Raw genomic sequence first — 20965 nt, forward strand, 5'->3', positions numbered from 1 at the left:
TTTGTTTAATACTTTCAATTGTCATTATAGGCACAATTTTATTGGTCATTATGTTTATATTCAAGAGATATATCCCACCAAAAGAAACTAAGGAAGAAGAGACACAACAAGTGACTGACAATGAAATGCAAATAAATAGTGATTTATCGCAACCATCGCGAAGAATACGATATCTATTGATAGGGTTAATGGCTTTGAGTCTTAACACATACTCAGGTCTTGAGTTAATGTATTTCTTCTACAGTTCCGCTTATTTCACTTTTCTACCAATTCATCTGTCGGTTCAAAAAACTACAGATATTTTGACTGTAATGACCGCTGCCTTTACTTTTGGACGATTAGTGTCTGCATATATTGCACTCAAATTGAAACCACATATTATGCTTTGCTATCACTTTATTATTGTTATTATTTCATTACTTATTCTTCAGTTCATACAGTCATCAGAACTGGTTATTTGGATTATAAATGTTATAATTGGTAATAAATTATTATTATTATCATTAGATATTAATTATTAATATTACTTTTTTTAAGGATTTGGTTTTAGTGGTATTTGGAGTTCTTATTTTACTTTTGCTGAAAATCACATCAAACTGACCAACAATGTSACCGCAATATTTGCATTTATTTCGGGTTTGTGTCCAATGGTATCACCATTTATTATGGGAAACTTAATCGAAAAACATCCGGAAATATTTTTATATATGGATTTCGGATATTTTGCATTATCATTCATTTTATTAATTTTAATGTTATTTGTTGTACAAAAATATTACTATAAATCTAATAACGAAACTGTATTTTCTATTAGGAATAAAACTTAGTATTCAATATATTTTAGGATATTAAACAAATTATAATATTTAAAATTATAAATAATAAAAAATTGATTAAATCATAAGTAAAACAATTAATTTTTAATTTACAAATTATACTTATCTTTTGTTATACTTGTAATACTTATTATTTTATAATTAATGCTTTATTTTTAAATAATTAAATAAAAATAAGTTTTTATTACAATAGTGTTTATTAAATGTAATTATGTTTATGTTATCTATTTTTAATGTCAAATTTAATATCTTTTTATTTATCAAAAATAATGTAATTCACTGTATATTTAAAGTAATTTATAACTAAAAGYTGTAATCTATATATTAAATTATTTTATATATTGTGTTATTACATATAATACTGAAAAAATATAATAAGTAACTTAATTTTGTAATTTTATTTATCTGTCATTAGTTTTAAAGTACAGTACTTTACAATAATAAGTGATAAGACAGACAAGTAATGAATATCGAAATACTYAAAAATCATTTTTAATAAATGAGTTATCGATATATTAAAACTTTAAAAGATAAAAGTTTGATTATTAGATGAATATAAAAATTTTACAATACATAAGTACAGTATTTAAATTATTATTGAATGTTTTGAAAATAATAGATTTATTATTATAATTTATAAAAATAATAATATTTTCATACATTTTTATCTTATGTATGTTTTATATATTTATTTTATAATAAMATTAAATCTTTTAATTATTTAAAGTTGTAATTAAAATGAATAATAATAATAAACAATTTTGAGAAAAATATTAAAACATGAAAATGTCAAAAATTAGTTAAATTAAAAAGTTGCCAAAATTTGTCAAACAATAGGGAACTTATTGGAATATAAAACGAAGGAGGGAATTTGCCTCAACCCTATTTATAAATAAATGCAAAATTATATTTATAATAATAATTAAGTTTACATTATATTTATAATATTTTTTTCATATTTACAATTAGGGTGTAGTTAATCAATAGTTTTCATAACATAAATTATTCAATAATTTTATACTTAAGTAATAATTAATTAAAATCAAACAACAAAATAAACAATAATTGTCTTAAACATACAAATTAACTATTGTTTTGTATTTTTCAGTTTTTATAATATTTTAATCCAAGAAAGTATTTTTAAAAAGTTAATTTATCTTTTCTTAGTATATAATATGAATTATTTATTAAATGTATTAAATGTAATGTTTTTTAATAATAACAAAATTTTAATATTAATATTTAAGTTAAGTTAAATATTTATTTTAATTAATAAAATTAATAAAGAAAAACATATGTTTATTAAAAATTAATGTCTGACAGATAAAAAGTTTTTAATATTGAGAGATAAAGGATGGGATCATTTGGGTGATCGATCAATAGTTGGCCTCCTCGGGGATCGATCTCGGGTTTCATTGTAGATAGATTATCAAATTGGATGTAAAATTATATTAAGCACATTATTCAAATAACTAACTTTATTAATATAATACACTAAATACAAATAATATAATAAGCAATATAAATAAATAATAGAGATTAGGTTAACAATGTGAGAGTCAACGATTGAGTCATTTAATACATAATAGTAAACACGTATTTATAGAGAAATGGTAAACACGTATTTAGTCTTTTGATAAGAGTTTGTGGAAATATTTTGATTAGAGTTTAGAGGGAAAGTTAGATTGATTTTCTCTCAATATTTTTAATTGATTACTACACTAAACAAACTAACAACTGATTAAATAATAATACATCATCTTTAAAAATGTCAAATTTATAAAAAGTAAGCAATTTATAAATCAATTGCTAAATATTTATTTTAAGATAAGCTGATTATTGCAATTAAACTCAATTAATCTATTTTAAAGACACGTAATATTAGATAAATAAAATATATATTAATAATTTGCTATTTAGTTCATTAGTTAAAATAGCAGAACAAAAATTAATTAGAAATTTTTTATCAAGTATTAAGAAAATTGACATTTATAATATCTATATAATTATAGTTATAATACATTATTATCATTAAATCTTGTATTTTAATTTAAAATTAATTGACAATTTTAATGTCATTAAGTTATTATTTCATTATAAGAAACATTCAAATTATTAATCATTAATTAATGTTTCATATAAATTAAATACAGTTTTTTATTTAAACATAATTAACAGTTGACTAGTCATTAAAGTAAACATTGTTTATAACTAATCAAATATACAGTATATTTTTTAGGTGATTTATATATATATATATATATTAAAATGTCAAACGATAAAAGTGATGATGGTCAAATTAGTAAAATTATAAGACAATGGGATAAATATGTTTATACCATTCTTTTTCTTTACAATTACTTAAATTTTGTAAGTATTTTTTGTAATTTTTATAAATATAATTAATATTGTAGTTTAAAATAACTAATCTTTATTTATTTTAATTTTAAAAAACATTTTATCTATGTCAAATTAGGGTATTATAACATGTATATTTGCACCGACAATGCTTGATATGAGATACCTGTTTAATACATCGGTTGCATATATATCATATGTAAATACATTTGCAAATTTAGGATATTTGATGGGATCTTTAGGTAATTTACATAATTTTGTTTAATTAAATTAAATTTTAAAATTAATTAAAATTAATTACAGTTGGCTTTCTTTTTAAATACGTTAACAGACAACTTGTGCTAATTATAATGACAGCACTTTACGGTATTTTTACGGCTGTTATGCCGTTTTGTCCAAATATATACTTATTATGGTTGGCCCGGTTTATMAACGAGTTTGGATGCGGTGCTTGGGATAGTAGTGTTTCGGTTTGGATTATTGAATTGTGGGGTAAAAAGGCCTCACCGGCATTACATTTGATGCAAATGATGTATGGATTGGGATCTATTTTAGCGCCGATAATGACWAAACCATTTTTGAAAGGAAAAATCGGTAGCAGTGGTGAAGACGATCAAATTAACTTTACAATTGATAGAAAATCTGACCTACAGGTGCCCTATTTGATTGTTGGAGTAACCAGTCTTATTGGTAAATATTAAAATAAATTATAGCATTTTAATAAAATTAATAATATATTTTACAACAATAAGCAATTTGATTTTTTATAATAATTAAATTGTTATGACTTTTATGTTAGATAATTATTTAAGATGCTATTAAATAGATTAAAACATTATTTGATTAATAATTWATAATTATTTAATTGCTTTGAATTGTCATTATAGGCACAATTATAATGATAATAATGTTTATATTCAAGAGATATATCCCACCAAAAGAAACTAAGGAAGAAGAGACACAACAAGTGACTGWCAATGAAATACAAATAAATAGTGATTTATCGCAACCATCGCGAAGAATACGATATCTATTGATAGGGTTAATGGCTTTGAGTCTTAACACATACTCAGGTCTTGAGTTAATGTATTTCTTCTACAGTTCCGCTTATTTTACTTTTCTACCAATTCATCTGTCGGTTCAAAAAACTACAGATATTTTGACTGTAATGACCGCTGCCTTTACTTTTGGACGATTAGTGTCTGCATATATTGCACTCAAATTGAAGCCACATATTATGCTTTGCTATCACTTTATTATTGTTATTATTTCATTACTTATTCTTCAGTTCATACAGTCATCAGAACTGGTTATTTGGATTATAAATGTTATAATTGGTAATAAATTATTATTATTATCATTAGATATTAATTATTAATATTACTTTTTTAGGATTTGGTTTTAGTGGCATTTGGTGTTCATTTATAACTTTTGCTGAAAATCACATCAAACTGACCAACAATGTGACCGCAATATTTGCATTTATTTCGGGTTTGTGTCCAATGGTATCACCATTTATTGTGGGAAACTTAATTGAAAATCATCCGCAAGTCTTTTTATATATGGATTTTGGATATTTTGCATTAACATTAATTTTATTAATTTTAATGTTATTTGTGGTACAAAAATATTATTATAAATCTAATAGCAAAACTATATTTTCTATATGGAATAAAACTTAATATTCAATGTGTTTTAATATATTATACATACATAATATTTAAAATTATAATTAGAAATATAAAAATTTTGATTTAAATGATAAAATAAAATGTGTGTATTTTATAATTATAAAATCTGTTATATTATAAATTCATTGCAATTTATTACATGTTGTTTAAGTTCTAATCTACAACTTTATAAATTGATTGATAAGTTATAACTTAAAAATAAATATGTTTTTTTTGCTTTAATATTATACTATAAATTACAGTTACATACAGTATATATTATTGGTATATATATATATAAATACTGTATAAATATTATATAAGTTATATAATAATTAATTACAGCTGATAATTTATTGTAAATATTAATTTTTGAAATAAAAAACTTATATTTTATATATATGATATTTTAACCAAATGATTGTTATATGAATTTGAAAAAATGCTAATAGATTTTAGCAATTTTGTATTTAATGTAAATAAAATTATCAATTAATAAAGATTGTAAGTTTACGTTTATAATATTTATTAATACAATCTTATTTTTTATTATTTGAAATTTTGCACTAATGTACTACTTTATAAAATTGAATTATACATACTGTATCAATACATATTGTTTAATTAACACAAAATTGTTTACTTTATAGAATAGCATTCTATTTTACTGTATTTATTGATAAATAAAAAAAKTAGTTATATAATTATATTCATTTATTTAATATTTAGCAAATAGTTATCTTTTATTTTTCATTAAAATAACTATTATTTTAAAGAWTACTCTAAAATATAGAATATTTAGAGTACAAAATCTTAGACAAATCAGACAAATAATAAAACACTCAAAGAATATCTAAACAATATATCAATCAATGAAACTATCGTTTTATATAATTATTCATTGGATATAAAAACATAAATACAAATATCTTATATAATAAGTGTTGCAATTAATTTAATAAGTAATATATTTTAAATTATCATTATTGTTCAAATTGTTTATAAATTGGTTAATTAAATATTATGTAAAAGTTATTAGTTATAAATATAATAAGTATTATTAAGTATTACTTATTACTAAATTATTGTTTTGATAATTAAATTAACAAATAATTTAAAACATTTGTATTTTTTGTTTTTTAATACCCATAATTATGCTATTCATGTTTATATTTAAAAAGATGTAGTGAAAGATGCATTAATATGTCCGGCATAATAACTTTTATTTTTTTTATTTTATTAATAATTTTATCGAGAAAATTTAAAATTTATTTTTTTACATAAATTATTATATTATTATAAAAAACATAATTATTTACTATATATATATATACTGTATAACATTTTTAATAATATTTAAAATTTATTATAATTATAATATCATATAATCTTTATTTAACAAATTATAACATCACATCAAAGATAATAAGGTTGTACTAAAATTTTGTATTATTTTACCTAATTTTTAAAATTGAATTATTAAAATATATTTTCATTATAAAAATATAGTTATTTTGTTATAAAATTATCGTTATAACAACAAAGGTATTTAATAAAATTTCATTTAATCCTAGAATTAGTGAATTATTATCATTATGTTTACAAAAAATAACAAATAATTGAATGTTTTATAAATAGTGATCAAATATAGTTCAATTTTAATTTATAATAACTTATAAATCAGAAAATTATTTTTCTAAATAATTTTTTTACATAAGCTACACAATAATTTGATAGAAACGATAATATATAGCAAATATTTTATATAAATTGAATGTTTAATGTTTAATGTAAACAATTGAGAAAAAATATATTATAAATGTTTTCAGTAATAATTTAATGAGTTGTTAGTATTTATTATTAAATGGGTGTCAAAATCTATTATTACACGTCATATGAGAATGTATTGAATATATTGGCCGAAGGGGTCATCCGTACCGTCAAACAGGACAATAAAGAAGAGGGCGTTTACTTCACAGATTCGCCGCCAAACTATACCAAAGAACAGATATCACTGAATAGCTATTCCGATGGCATTCGTATCTTACAGTCTCCTAAACGTAAAGATATGGCAGAAGTGTGTCTGGCATTTGACTCCAAGAAAATTGGTGCCAAACAAGTGACTGATTCGGTTCAGTGGTGGAGAACTCAATGGATGGTCAGCAATGATGTGCACGTGTTTGGTATCTCTCATATTATTATACGAACCCAATAAAGTTTGATCCTTTAAAACTAACTGTTAAATAGATTATTCAAATTAATTTATGATTCAATTATCAATACTTGTCCAAACACTTTAGTTAATGGTATAATTAAAATGTTTACATTACAGTAAACATATAGAATATATATAGATATAGGATAGTATATTATTATTGTTTTATTGATAAATATTTAAAAATTATTTGTTGTATTTTAATATATTAAATAAAATAATTATACTATTGATGAAATCAAAATATTTAAAAAATTTCGCAATCGATTAAATTATGAGTTAAATCAAGAATAAACACTTTTGTGATCATTATGTTTGAGGAATTGATTAATTTGTTTGACTCTTGTGTCCAATTCGTTGTCATTTATTGGTATTAATCCAATATTTATAATCCTTGTGTTCACATATTTCTGTTGTATTTGTCTACTAATTTCAGTCACTCCTTTGGTGGTCTCATTTGGTGTCCATTTTTGTGGATTTGTTAACAGAAAGTTGTTATAATCTAAAAAGCGTTTATTAAACACACAAAAAATCATTACTATTGATATTATTAGAAATACTTATCAATTTGTAACACAAAAACCTTAGGTCGGAATCAATCCAACTCGTGGTCAGCGATCTTCTACAACAAGTTTGTTATTGAATAACCGGAAAATCCATAATTATGAGAAGCTTTGTCTTCATAATATCTTTTCCATATCCGACTGTCCTCATTGAGCCTCAAGAGTCTATAAAATTTTTTATAGTATATATTTAAACTATATATTTAATTCTTAAATTTTAACTGGTTTTAAGTATGATTCATGTATTTCACTGAATCATTACTTTCAATATTATTACTTTTTAATTACTATTTTTATTTATTATTTAAATAAAATATTTTCTAATAATTTTAATAACTAATATTACTTTATATTATATAATTTTTACAAAATTCTAAATTAAATATCTTAAATTTTATTAAAGTATAATTTCTATATATCATTGTTTTTCCTTAAAACTATTAATACCTGTATATAAGTTAAACTATACAGTATTTATATTAGATACTTTAATATAAGTGATAACTAAATTTAATTTTAATTGATTAATTATTATACCTAGTGCATATTGATTCAAAAATTAACATTTAATTTTTATATTTATATATTTATCTATAAAATTTGTAGTAAATATATATTAATAAATAGATATTATTTTTATAACTCATCAATATAAACATCAAAAATTAATAACAAACATTCAATTGATTTAATTAAATAAAATTTTTATTATAATTATCAATTTAATAATTTGTCAATAAAAACAAGTTTATAATAATACAGAGTAATTATAAAAATTAAAAATATATATAAATATTTCTTACATATACTAMWATATACTTAACAAAACTATTTTATCCAATAATTTCTATTCATTATAATATTAATATATTAATGAAAAACATTTAAAAATTGTTTATATTTTGTACAAAATAATTAAAATTGTAACGAAAAGTCTTATAGTAACAGAAGTGAATTAAATAAATCTATTAAATAATTTTTTTTAATTATCAGAAATTAATTTCTTGTTTTTGACTAAAAAATTTTCGACTAGTCCTCGGATTTTCAGATATCTTAAAAATTTGTGTCCACTCTTCGGGTAATTCATTGAAATTAATTATACATTTAAACAATAGCTTTAGTGATAAAACTTTCTCCGACTCTATAATGATGTTATGTTTAATGTTTTACATCTCTTCATAATTCATATTATCATTATTATCAAAATTATGATATTTTATGCAACAGTTGTATGATTTCGATCTCAATTGGAGTACACATTCAACTTRAAAGTYGATTGTTTTCGACTTTCGACTGTTAGATACTACAGTATATCATATATTAAATATCTGGTAAACCATACATTAAATGWAAAAAAGACAATGGCATAGTTATCAATAATATTAAAMTCAATAATATTGTAATTAAACATTTTTTGATTRATWGCTRAAATTAAYTAGAAAATAGCAGTCGATTGTTAAAAAAAATAKTAGACTGYTATTATCTGATCAATTTTACATTTAAACATAAAGCCTACGTTCAACTCGTATCTGAAATATACTGATGTATTGATACATCTTATATTATTTATAACAACTTATATTATTTTTTTTACTATTTTTTAGGACTATATATATACAGTAGTATAGTAGTGTACAGTTTGTGTACTACAGTATATAAGAATCATTTAGACAATGACATCAATTTGAGATCTAAAATATTTAAATGTTTCGCAAAGTATCATACATTGCCATCATTTTCCTTAATTGTAAATTTTTAATGAATGTTATTATTATTCAAACATATAAATATAATTATATATTACAACAACATCAACAAAAATCCAATTAATCATTTTACTTAAATTATAAAATTATTTAGTTTGCTTCCAATTATTATAAATAATACTTTATGATAATAAATAATATGCTTACAATAAACTAATATTCAAAATAAATATATTGTATTTAAAATATTTTTTAATTTTACATCAAAACATACCTTTTACAAATATATATCATATAACAAATAATAAAAATATGTTTAAGTGTAGCAAAGTATGTAAATATATTTATATGTTTTTTTACTGAATAGTTAACCAATAAATTAGGCTACAATATATAAATGATATAATAAAATGACGTTGCTCATTTTATAATACAACACAAATTCAATTAGTAAGTATTATAAATTTAATTTATATAAATTATAATATACTGTATATAAATGTACTTTGAACATTTAATAATTTTTTAATATTTAGGGTTAGCAACAATAATAACATCAATAAAAAAATATAGGTTAATTRCAAGATGTGTACAGTTACATTTTAAATAAAATATTTAACAATATATATATACTATTATAGAAATGTTTAATTTAATTAAAAACTTTGTTAACATATTTTTTTCACTGTAAAATATCAATTTTATAAAACACACGATTTATTTTAATTATTAAATTGGTTTWGAATATAAATTATATTTTAGTTGTTTAATAATATTTGGACAACAATTCAAGTAAACTTTTTGTAATACAATTTATTATCAATTTTTGGTGTAATATAGGATATCATATATCTGTATGTTCTAAATATTTGTGAAAAAATAAATATCATTTGATTGTACACTTATATAATCAGTTAACGGTATAAAAATATGCAATATTTGAACATTTATATTAAGACAAAACAAATATTAAATAAAATTCCAATAAAAATAATATCAATAAAATTAAGATTTTTATTGTTAATAATCTATTAATAAATGCTATAACAAAAGATTATCAGTAAACATTATATTTACAATAATACAGTTAAATTTATATACAATATACWATATWTACAATAAGAAAGTACCTGTATATTATACAGTGTATAACTATTAATAAAAATCAATTTTTAAAAATATTTTTCTTAATTTATAATAATATATAATTATAAATATGTAATTAATATTTTTAAATATTAATATAATGTGATTAAGTCAGAGAAAACAAATTTTTYCCCCAGACTTGTCCTCAATATTCCAAAGACACAGATGTTTATTACAACAGTCCTTATGTTTAGTACACTTTTGTCCCAACTTTTTGCATTTAAATCTCATGTGAAACAGTTGTCTCATTATATCTTTTGTCTTTATATAGTTGTCTGCAGTCATACCATTATTTTCTGGCTGTCCATTGTCTACATGTTCACCAGTTGTACTAAAAATTATTAAATTGAGAAATATATTAATAATTATCTAAATTAATTTTTCATTTTTATGATTAAATACCAATAGTATAATAATATGAAAAATAATATTGAAATATATTTTATATCTAAAGTTATATACATTTTTAGACTAGATTTTTATAAATTTGATACTTTTATATAAATTTAAATGCAATGAAAAACACATGTCAGACATACAAACATTTAAATAGTGTAATCCCTGTCTGTTTTCATTCAATATTGCAATAAATATTATTTTATTTATACAGTAAAGTCGTGTCGTTGAAATCAAAACTTTAATTTTAAAAATTCAGCGAAATATCTATTATTATATTTTTCGACAATATTATTAGTCATCATATTTAAAAAAAACATAAAATTAATTATTTTTATATTGCTTTTAATTTTCATATTTGCACATAAATATAAACATATTTGCGTGAATTTACGTAACATTTGTTACTATTATATTAAAATTGATTTAATCAGGAAATTGATTCATATAATTCAATGACAACATTATATAATAATTGTACACAATTTTATTATAAATATAGTAGTTACCATTTATGTTATTGTGATTTTTAAAAATTAATTATAGTTAATATTGTATGCATAATAATAGCTTTTATAAATAAAATAAATTTTAAACGCTTACCTATTAACAATTAACATGACCATTGTTAAATAAATTATTTTGTAATTTTTTATAGTAAAACTCATTTTATTACAATATTTAGTTATTTTTAAGTTATTTTATTTAAATATATATATATATATATACTAAAAGCTAAATGTACAGTACAACTGATTATTGATGACTTTGAGGACAGGTGTGTGTAATGCTATCATATAAATATAATATTTATAAATATAACATATAAATTGATATACAATAAACTGTATGTATGTGTTTGAAAATTATAAAACAATGTCAATGTTTATATCATTTGTAATAGTCTTTAAAAAATCAAGAATTTTTATATCATTAAATTCTTGTCATAATATTAAGTGGTTTTAATACATAGCAATTGTTTTAATAATATGATTAATAACTAACTATCAGTATATTCTCAACTAAACATTGTCAGTCATGTGGATAGTCACAGACTCACAGTAAGTCAATGGCAATGTATAGTATGTAAATAATTAGGTATAMCGTATGAATCATTAGGGTATAGGCATATAGGGTATGGTATCTTCACATATATTGATGATATATATTTGTGAAACCATTGTTTAGATTCTTTAGGAGGTTATTCACATCTTATAACAAAATAACTGCAATACATACACGTTTACAGTTGCTCTACTGCTTGACTATCCCAGTGAGTATTATAGTATAAGTAGTTGACTGTCCCACTGTCTGTCTCACAATGTAGTCCCTGAGCGAACCTAAATCACTGATAATGCTAATCTGAATGCATATTTTGATGGAGTGTACAGTATTTGTATACAATTTTTAAAATATATTATAATTAATTCCCCAAAAGTTTCAAAAGAAATCAAATAATTTGTTTGTCTTTATGTTTAATTGTCGTTAAAATAGTGAATTTTTGTCCTAAAATTTATTTATCTCCGATATATTTCTGATAAAAATGGTGTGTAGAGTACAGAAATGTTATGTCAATAAGAAACTTACTGTAAAATATCTATAGATAGTATTAGAATTTTATTTAGTTTATATTATTTTATTAATAATAATAATTTACTAAATAATACCATTTATATATTACGATATATACAGTGTATAATAAACATTATATATTATAAAGTATAATGTGAACACTTTTTCCGGGAGACTGTTTTTATTACAAACACTCATAGTATATACCAGTGTTGGCAGAGACAAAGTRTATACTTGTATATACAGTATAATACATGACCAATTTGGTTTATTAAAAAAATTTATCGCCACCTAGTGTTAAAATCATTGATATAAACAAATTAAACCATGTTTTATAATAAATATAGATTTGATATTATTTTTTATTGAATTTTTATTTTAAATTATTTCATTATTATTATTATTTAAAAACAACGATTATAATAATAATAATGCATTTTCTAGCAATTATATTTTTACTAAATATTTATAATTAATTTTTTAACWTAATATAAATAAAATTTATATTAGTTTTAAAAATTGTATAATATTGTAYATTATATTATATACTGTATTTTACAAAGTCAAAATTCAAAACTTTGTATTTTTTCAACACTGGTATATACTGTATATGGATTGAAACAAATCAAATATTTATTATTGTTTTCATAATATTTCATTTATTATAGTAATTGCTTTTTAAATGTACTTATATTTATAAATCACTTGATAATATTATCAAATAACTTTATTGCAACTTACATGTACTTTTCGTGAATCTAAAGTATAAAAAAGCAAAATGTTTTATAAAAATATTACTAAAACTATTTAATAAACATCTATTGTAAATAATAACTATTTTATTTAAATAAAAATTTTATATACCATAGAATAATCTAAAAATAATTTTGACAACACTGTAGTAAAACAATATAATAGCTTATTATATAATATTCTTTAATAGTTACATAACTATAACCCTATCGAGTACTTACTCTTCTATCTAAATATTTTTTTAATTTTGGTATAATTATTAAATAATGTAATGTTTGTTAATTTGTAATTATAATGATATAGTATTTTAATTTTTTTTWAAATTTATCTATTGTTAAACTGTATATATATATATTTATTTATAGTTCATAGTACAGTCCAGTATATACAGATAGTTTTAATAACTTTTTTTAAATAAGGTTTGAAAACTAATTTAAATTAGCAATGCTTTTAAAAATGCACAATTTATTGTTAATATTACATTTAATAACTATTTACTGTTATTTTATTTATTGTTTTATTTTAATAGCTATTATAAGTTATGATATGTTTATGATTTATGTATTATAAATATGCACATAATTTTGAGTGGGCTTATTTTATTATCAATTTTACAACAACAAAATCTGGGAGGGAAATAGATAAATCTTTATCTCAAATATCTTTATATTTTACCCCCTCTGCTTAACCCTGTTATTGCATATTTTGAGTTAAAATTAATTATTTATTGATGTGATGTATTATTACTTTTAGTATGCTTTGAAAAAATATGTTTTTAAATATACTATTGTATTGATTGGTATGCAATAAATAAAAATCAACATTTTGAAAACAATTTAGTATCTAAACATTTAGCTTACGTTATATTATCTATATGTTTGTTCAATAATATTCAATAATAATAATTATTATCTACAGTATTATCATTTTACAAAATAATAGCAAATAGAAATAAAAAGCTTAAATGAATCAATAGTACAGTAATTTATATCAAAAGTATATTATCAACAAATAAATTACATTAAACTTAACATATTGTAAAACTTTTAAATTTTAAATAATAATAAATTTTCTGTAATTATATGAATAAAACTTTTTAATTATTAAATTTCCAATACAATAGTAATCAATATATTTATAAAAGTATTATTGCAATAGTCTTTCAAATGTTGATTTCATGACTTCGTGCCATACATTGTATCCATCTATAGATAAATGCAAGTGATCTGATTTGAAGAGTTTAGCAATTTGGTGACCATTGCCATCAGTTAGACGCGATGTTAAGTCAATAAAAAATACATTTTGATTGTCCGCCAACTTCTTGAGTTCGTTATTAATTTGTTTGGATCGTTGGCTTATACTGGGATCGGTATATGGCGTGTGAGCCATAACTATCACTTTAGCCAATGGAAACTTAGATCTTAATTCACGAATAATTTCCAGATGTCCTTTCAAGACATCAGATGCTGATGGAGAGGGGGATCTATTCATAGTATTATAACCTATAGAAATATATATACTGTATATAGTTTTTAAAATTGAAAAAACAATATAAAGGACATGTCATACCCGGTCCACTTCCAATTACCAGAACTTTTGGGGTCAAACCATCCATTTCTTTATTCTGTATTCTCCACAACACATTTGATGTCGTATCGCCTCCAATGCCATAATCGGCTGAACCTTTTGGTACATAATAACTGTCCCAAACTGGTCTGCCCTCTGCCTGCCAGTAGTCAGTAATCGAGGCTCCGATAAACAGAGCTTTCACCTGATTTTTGTGTTGTTGTGTGTATTGAGTTAATTGTTGATGCCGTTGAAGCCACCACCCGGAGCCCGGTTCCGGTTCCCAAGGATTAACAGCTAAACAATAGTCTATATATAAAAAACAAAGCAAAAGTAATTTAAACATTATTATAGAATTGAGTAATTCTTGAATTTTGTTTTAATATATATTAATCACTTATTTATAAACCTTTTATTTTACATTAGATACGAGTAAATGGGAAATACACCAAATGTCACAACAATTCATTGATAAATAAGTACATATGAACTCAAATTTTTAATATTTAGTCTAAACTAACTTATATTACGCTAAAGTTTTAGTACAAATTATCATCTATGAATAAAATTTAATTATATTTTATAGCATATTAAATAATTATTACTTTATATCTGCAAATACTAAAGCATTTACTGAAATTATTTATATTTTAAAAATATTTTATTTAATTAAATAATTTATTATTTAGTTAAATTATTACAATGATAATACATGATTTGCTATTTTAAAACAACATTTTAAAGTATATGTAAATTATTATTAATAAAATTAATATAATTTGTACCTTATATTCTTATATCATGTAATTTAAATAATACATTMAAATAAAGGTCTCATTACTTGATGCCATATATTATATGCATCGGTACTTAAATGGACCCCATCTTTAAACATATGTCTTAAAGGTCTGCCATTATTGTCGACTAAATGTTGTGTCAAATCAATATAAAAAATATTGTGATTATCGGCCAAATTGATGATTTTTGTATTAATTTGTTTGCACACATCATTGACTCTTGAGTTATCATAAGGTGTGTGTCCAATAATAATTAGTTTACTTAATGTAAACTGTGATCTTATTTCATCAATTATTTTTTGCTGTCCACGAATTGTCTCATCAAATACCGATTGATATGTAGTATTATATTGATTTAGTTGACATATTGTGTTATAACCTTTAAATAAATTTAATTATATAGAATTGATATTAAATAATAATAATAATAAAGTATCATTTCATATATAATTTATATCAATTATATACATTAATGATAAATTTATACAAACCAGTATCACTTGTCAATACAATTAGTTTAGGTGTGAGTCCATCCAACTCTTTATTTTGTAATCTCCATAAAACATTAGATGTATTATCTCCAGGYATACCATAATTTACAGCTCCTTTTGGCACATAATAGTCATCCCATAGTTTGGATCCATYAGTTTGCCAATAATTAGCAATCGATGCGCCAATAAATATAATCTTAATATCTGATTTATATAATTTACTATAATTTTTATATGAATCATGAATTTTCAACCAATTTTGTAAATAATAGTTTGGCTGAGGTTCCCAGGGCTTTACATCCATTATTTAAATATTATATAAAATATATTACCGGTATGTATTTTATAAAATGTAGTTTTTAGATATTTAAATTAAGTATTTGAGTTTAGAAATACGCTGTATTAAAAATTTAAATATCAAATTGCAAAATATTAGCAAAATACCAGTATTGCAAAATATACAATAGTTTAGGATTATATCATAAAAATAAAATTAATTCTAATGTAAAATATAATAAAATAATTTAATGCATGAGTGATAATTGCAAAAATAATTTTTTCAAATTAAATATTTCAAATAATTTATTAATAAAATATTATAATAAATATTTAATATAAAACTTAGTCAATAAACTTTATCATTTAATTATATTAGTTTTCAAATTAATTGTTCAAATAAAGGTCTCATAACTTTATGCCATATATTATATGCATCTGTGCTTAAGTGTACCCCATCTTTAAACATATGTCTCAATCGTTTGCCATAATTATCGACTAAATGTTGTCTTAAATCCAAGTAATAAATGTCTCGATTATCGGCTAAATTCATGAGTTCTTCATTGATTTGTTTGGACACGTCATCCACTCTTGAGTTGTTATAAGGCGTGTGTCCAATGATTATCATTTTGCTATAACTAAACTGTGATCTCAATTCTTCGATTATCTTTTTCTGTCCACGAAATACCTGTTCACACGCCGATAAAGGAGGGGTATTGTGTTTAATGAGTTGGTATATCGTATTATATCCTAAAACATAATATATTAATAGTATAATGTTTTAATGTTTATATTTTAAACAAATTCATAAAAAACATTAACTTATCAATTTCATCGCAAAATTTAAATTTTAATTAAATGTATATTTTTATTATTTAACTTTTATAATTTAGTTAAATTGTAGAAATTAAAGACATTTATTAACAATTTAAATCATAATTATACAAATAATGTCAAACCTGGACCACTTGTCACTATAATTATTTTAGGTGTGAGTCCATCCAACTCTTTGTTTTGTAATCTCCATAAAACATTGGATATGTTATCTCCTGGTATACCATAACTGGCTGCTCCTTTAGGGACATAATAATTATCCCACAAGTATTTGCCATCAGATTTCCAATGATCAACAATAGATGCGCCAAAAAATATTACTTTTATATTGTTTTTATTTAATTTACTATAATTTTTATATGATTCGTGGATTTCCATCCAATTTGATAACCAATAGCTCCGTTCAGGTTCACAGAGTTTCACATTCATTGTTTCATTRATTCAATTGATATATTGAAAGAGCAAATAACAAATGTTAATAATTTTATTGATATTTCTGAGATTTTATTAGAATTTATTATTTAATGAGTTATTTAACACTTGTTTATTGAACTGTCAATATATATTGCAATATAAAGTAAAAACTAAGTTAATATTTAAAAATCATTTTATATTTTTAAGTATAAAATACTAAATACTGTGTTATTTGCAAAAAATGTAAATAAAATAATAAACTAATTGTCATAATTGTAATACTTTAATAATTTCATATCATTACTGGTATTAAATAGCAAAATTTATATTGTTGTATAAATATATTTTTTTGTTGTAAAAATACTGTAACATAATTTTAAATATAAAATTAATATACAATTACAAATCAATTTAWAWWTAGTTAATTTATTAAAAACATTACAAAATAATCTCATATATATATAAAATATTTTATATATAGACAATTAAATTTATTCATAAGGTATTACCGGTTTATACTTATGAAAACAGTATATATTATAATATGTTTAACAATTTAGTCCAAATTGTTTTTCAAATATCAAAATATTTCGATAATTAAAAAATATATTTTTAAATAACTTTTATGATTATTATACAAACAATAGATAAATACCGGTCAGACAATAGTATGATACCTAACCAAACAATAATTATATAACAAAATATAAGTTTATATACTATACTATAATATATCTGATATATTCATATAATTTTTAGTATAGTCTTTCAAACAATGGTTGCATCGCTTCATGCCATACATCATAGCCCTGTCGTGTCAAATGTAAACCGTCGGTAAATAAGCGGCCTATAGGTTGACCGTTAGATGAGTCACACATTTTTGGTATTAAGTCTAAAAATAAGATGTTTCGCTCATTGGCTTTGTTGGCCACCAATTCATTAACACGTTTGGCTCTCCCGAGAAAATTGCGGTCATTTATTGGCGTTATTCCCACACATAATATGTTGGCGTTTGGCAGCCGTGAACTCAACTCGTTAATGATGGCACAAATACCACGAGCTATATCGTCATCGGAAACGCTATCATATGAGGTCAACAGATTGTTGGCACCTATTATGGGTGATAAACAACTCAATAACTTTTATATTACCGTTAAGTGAGTCGGCAATTACCGCACTGCAGGACAATGACTCGCGGATCCAATCCGTCCAACGATTTGTTCTGAACTCTCCACAAGACATTCTGTATGGTATCGCCACCGATGCCGTAGTTGACCGCACCTTTCGGAGCATAATATTGACGCCATATGTGTAGGCCTTCGGCTGACCAGTTCTGGACAATTGAAGCGCCAATAAAAACCACTTTAATGTCATCTTTGCGGTCACGACTTTGTCTCACAAAAGATTCGTGAATTTCAAGCCAATAGTCGCCGAAATCAATGTTGGCTTCGGGTTTACACAGATTTGCTATAAGGGATACATATATCGGGAACAAACAGTTTGATTATCATATATCATATTAATCATAATTAAACTAAAATATATAATTAACAATAGTATATATACCACCATGGTCCATTTTTATATATCATATACAACAACAAAATTATGTATATTTTATTGCTAATTAAGTTGGGATGAGAAGTCCCGGACAAAACATCACTGTTTGGCCACTATTTGTGACCACTTTATTACAAAAATAAATTTTTAATTTAATGCAAATATTAATTAATACCTTATTTAACATTAATATGTAATAAAACGTCAAACAGTTTATCAATAAACTAAAACATGTGTTTTCCTTACATTAATATCGACTTAAAATAACGTAAATTATTTTAATATATTATTTGATTTTGTTGTATGTTGACCCCAATAATTATTACTATAATACTTTTTATTTATTTATATTTATATATATGTATTTATTTTTAATAATTTTTTTGGTAATTTTTAAAATTGACATAAATTATAATTATTAACTATCAATTTTTAAATCACAATAATCTAAAGTTGATAAAATTTTATAATTAAAAATGACTAAATTATCTTTATTTATTTTACAATATATACTGTATTTATTTAATATCACAATTTATGGGAAAGTTATTTAAAAATTTTAAATGATAATTAACTGGACAATACTGACCAGTGATAACACAAAACATGAGATAAAGTTTAGGCATTCAATTAATTATTTCAAAAAAATAGTATAAAAACTAATTTCTAAAGTGATTATTTTTATTTTAAAATTTTATTCATGTATAATAAATAATTTTTTTTTAAACTTATTTRTAATATTTTATAAAAAATAATGAATTTTTACAAATTAATGAATTTATTGATAACAATCGGTATTGTCTACGCAAGCCATGAGGAATGTGGTCATTACCGTCAAAGTGCCGATAGTTGTATGCAAACACTGTTATTGATCGGCAAACCGGAGTTCCTATTCCCGGTTAATTCGGTTGAGATGTCTGCCCATTGCAAGTAATTTTTAAAAATATATATCAATTAAAATTAATTTTAAGTATATTTTTTTAAAACATATATATATTTAATGWTTTCACACAATTTCTATACAGTTCAGTGTCGTTGACAGAGAAGTGTGTCAAAGATCACTCATTCAAATGTTTGGATAACTTTTCAAAACAAGTGTCTAATGTCTTGTTAAAYGGTGTCGTTAAGACACATCGGAGTTACTGTTCCTCCCTTTCCAATAAACAATCATTTATTTTGATAGCCAAGTGCTCTAATGCCAGAAAAGCAGCAATGGATCAGCTTATGTATGACTTTATTGATACCATTATTTCAATAAACAAAATGCAACAAAACTCTATGAAAATACCTCTTATTTGTTGGTAATTATATCTTAATTTAGTTTCTATTTGTTTGGAAAAATTTAATTATTGATTCTAAACTAATATTATTTTATTTAATAGTAATTTCAATAAATTCAAGTCACTTGTGCTAAATGTTGCTAAGGATGAGACACAACCCAAATGTACTGATGCTATGATTGCAGAGATCAGTAAAATGATTGATGGCTTTGCCAATGATATTCTTCATATGATATGTCCTAAAGAGTACAGTGAAAACAATGRAGAGTGTGATCCGATAGTAGCACTGACACCATCTAAAGCACCGACACCTCAAACTCGGCCCAAATCATTGTTAATGCCTTTGATTAATATATTTATTAGTCTCAAATCACAATAAACTATGTATTATTCATAATATAATCAATTGTTATCTAACAGATAACATATGTGTTTATATATGTTTTTTTAATTTACTAATAAAATAAATATAAATAACAAATAATTATAAACACATTGCCTTCAAAAACTGGTTTTATATGTATTTAAATTT

General features: G+C 22.1%; 4 protein-coding genes across 4 annotated transcripts; 2 read left to right on the forward strand and 2 right to left on the reverse strand.

The window, feature by feature from the left end:
• Positions 1 to 3104: 3104 nt before the first annotated feature.
• Positions 3105 to 5372, forward strand: LOC128964058 (sodium-dependent glucose transporter 1A-like). Its single transcript, XM_054310616.1, has 6 exons — positions 3105 to 3206; positions 3313 to 3436; positions 3498 to 3884; positions 4082 to 4531; positions 4587 to 4836; positions 5366 to 5372. Exons 1-6 carry the CDS (start codon positions 3105 to 3107, stop codon positions 5370 to 5372), a joined length of 1320 nt encoding a protein of 439 aa, XP_054166591.1.
• An 8989-nt stretch (positions 5373 to 14361) lies between these two features.
• LOC128964059 (platelet-activating factor acetylhydrolase IB subunit alpha2-like) lies at positions 14362 to 15155 on the reverse strand. The gene is made up of 2 exons (XM_054310617.1): positions 14785 to 15155; positions 14362 to 14717 (listed from the first exon to the last, which is right to left on the reverse strand). The coding sequence occupies exons 1-2, from the start codon at positions 15125 to 15127 to the stop codon at positions 14362 to 14364; spliced, it is 699 nt and encodes a 232-aa protein (XP_054166592.1). The 5' UTR covers positions 15128 to 15155.
• A 3147-nt stretch (positions 15156 to 18302) lies between these two features.
• LOC128963990 (platelet-activating factor acetylhydrolase IB subunit alpha1-like) lies at positions 18303 to 19388 on the reverse strand. Its single transcript, XM_054310544.1, has 3 exons — positions 19160 to 19388; positions 18767 to 19060; positions 18303 to 18704 (listed from the first exon to the last, which is right to left on the reverse strand). Exons 1-3 carry the CDS (start codon positions 19170 to 19172, stop codon positions 18349 to 18351), a joined length of 663 nt encoding a protein of 220 aa, XP_054166519.1. The 5' UTR covers positions 19173 to 19388; the 3' UTR covers positions 18303 to 18348.
• Positions 19389 to 20307: 919 nt separating this feature from the next.
• LOC128964060 (uncharacterized) lies at positions 20308 to 20961 on the forward strand. The gene is made up of 3 exons (XM_054310619.1): positions 20308 to 20454; positions 20536 to 20783; positions 20912 to 20961. The coding sequence occupies exons 1-3, from the start codon at positions 20366 to 20368 to the stop codon at positions 20959 to 20961; spliced, it is 387 nt and encodes a 128-aa protein (XP_054166594.1). The 5' UTR covers positions 20308 to 20365.
• Positions 20962 to 20965: the final 4 nt, after the last annotated feature.

This window comes from Oppia nitens, unplaced genomic scaffold (genome assembly GCF_028296485.1).
Source record: "Oppia nitens isolate AA-2021 unplaced genomic scaffold, nextdenovo-longstitch-racon4-pilon3 scaffold8_pilon_pilon_pilon, whole genome shotgun sequence".
NCBI lineage: Eukaryota > Metazoa > Arthropoda > Arachnida > Sarcoptiformes > Oppiidae > Oppia > Oppia nitens.

Coding starts and splice junctions, on each gene's coding strand:
- LOC128964059 (XM_054310617.1), bottom strand. CDS start 15,127: ATGTTTAAATTACTTTTGCTTTGTTTTTTATATATAGACTATTGTTTA. Junction 14,718..14,784: donor GGTAATTGGAAGTGGACCGG/GTATGACATGTC, acceptor ATATTTCTATAG/GTTATAATACTATGAATAGA.
- LOC128963990 (XM_054310544.1), bottom strand. Junction 18,705..18,766: donor AGTCATTGTCCTGCAGTGCG/GTAATTGCCGAC, acceptor CACCCATAATAG/GTGCCAACAATCTGTTGACC.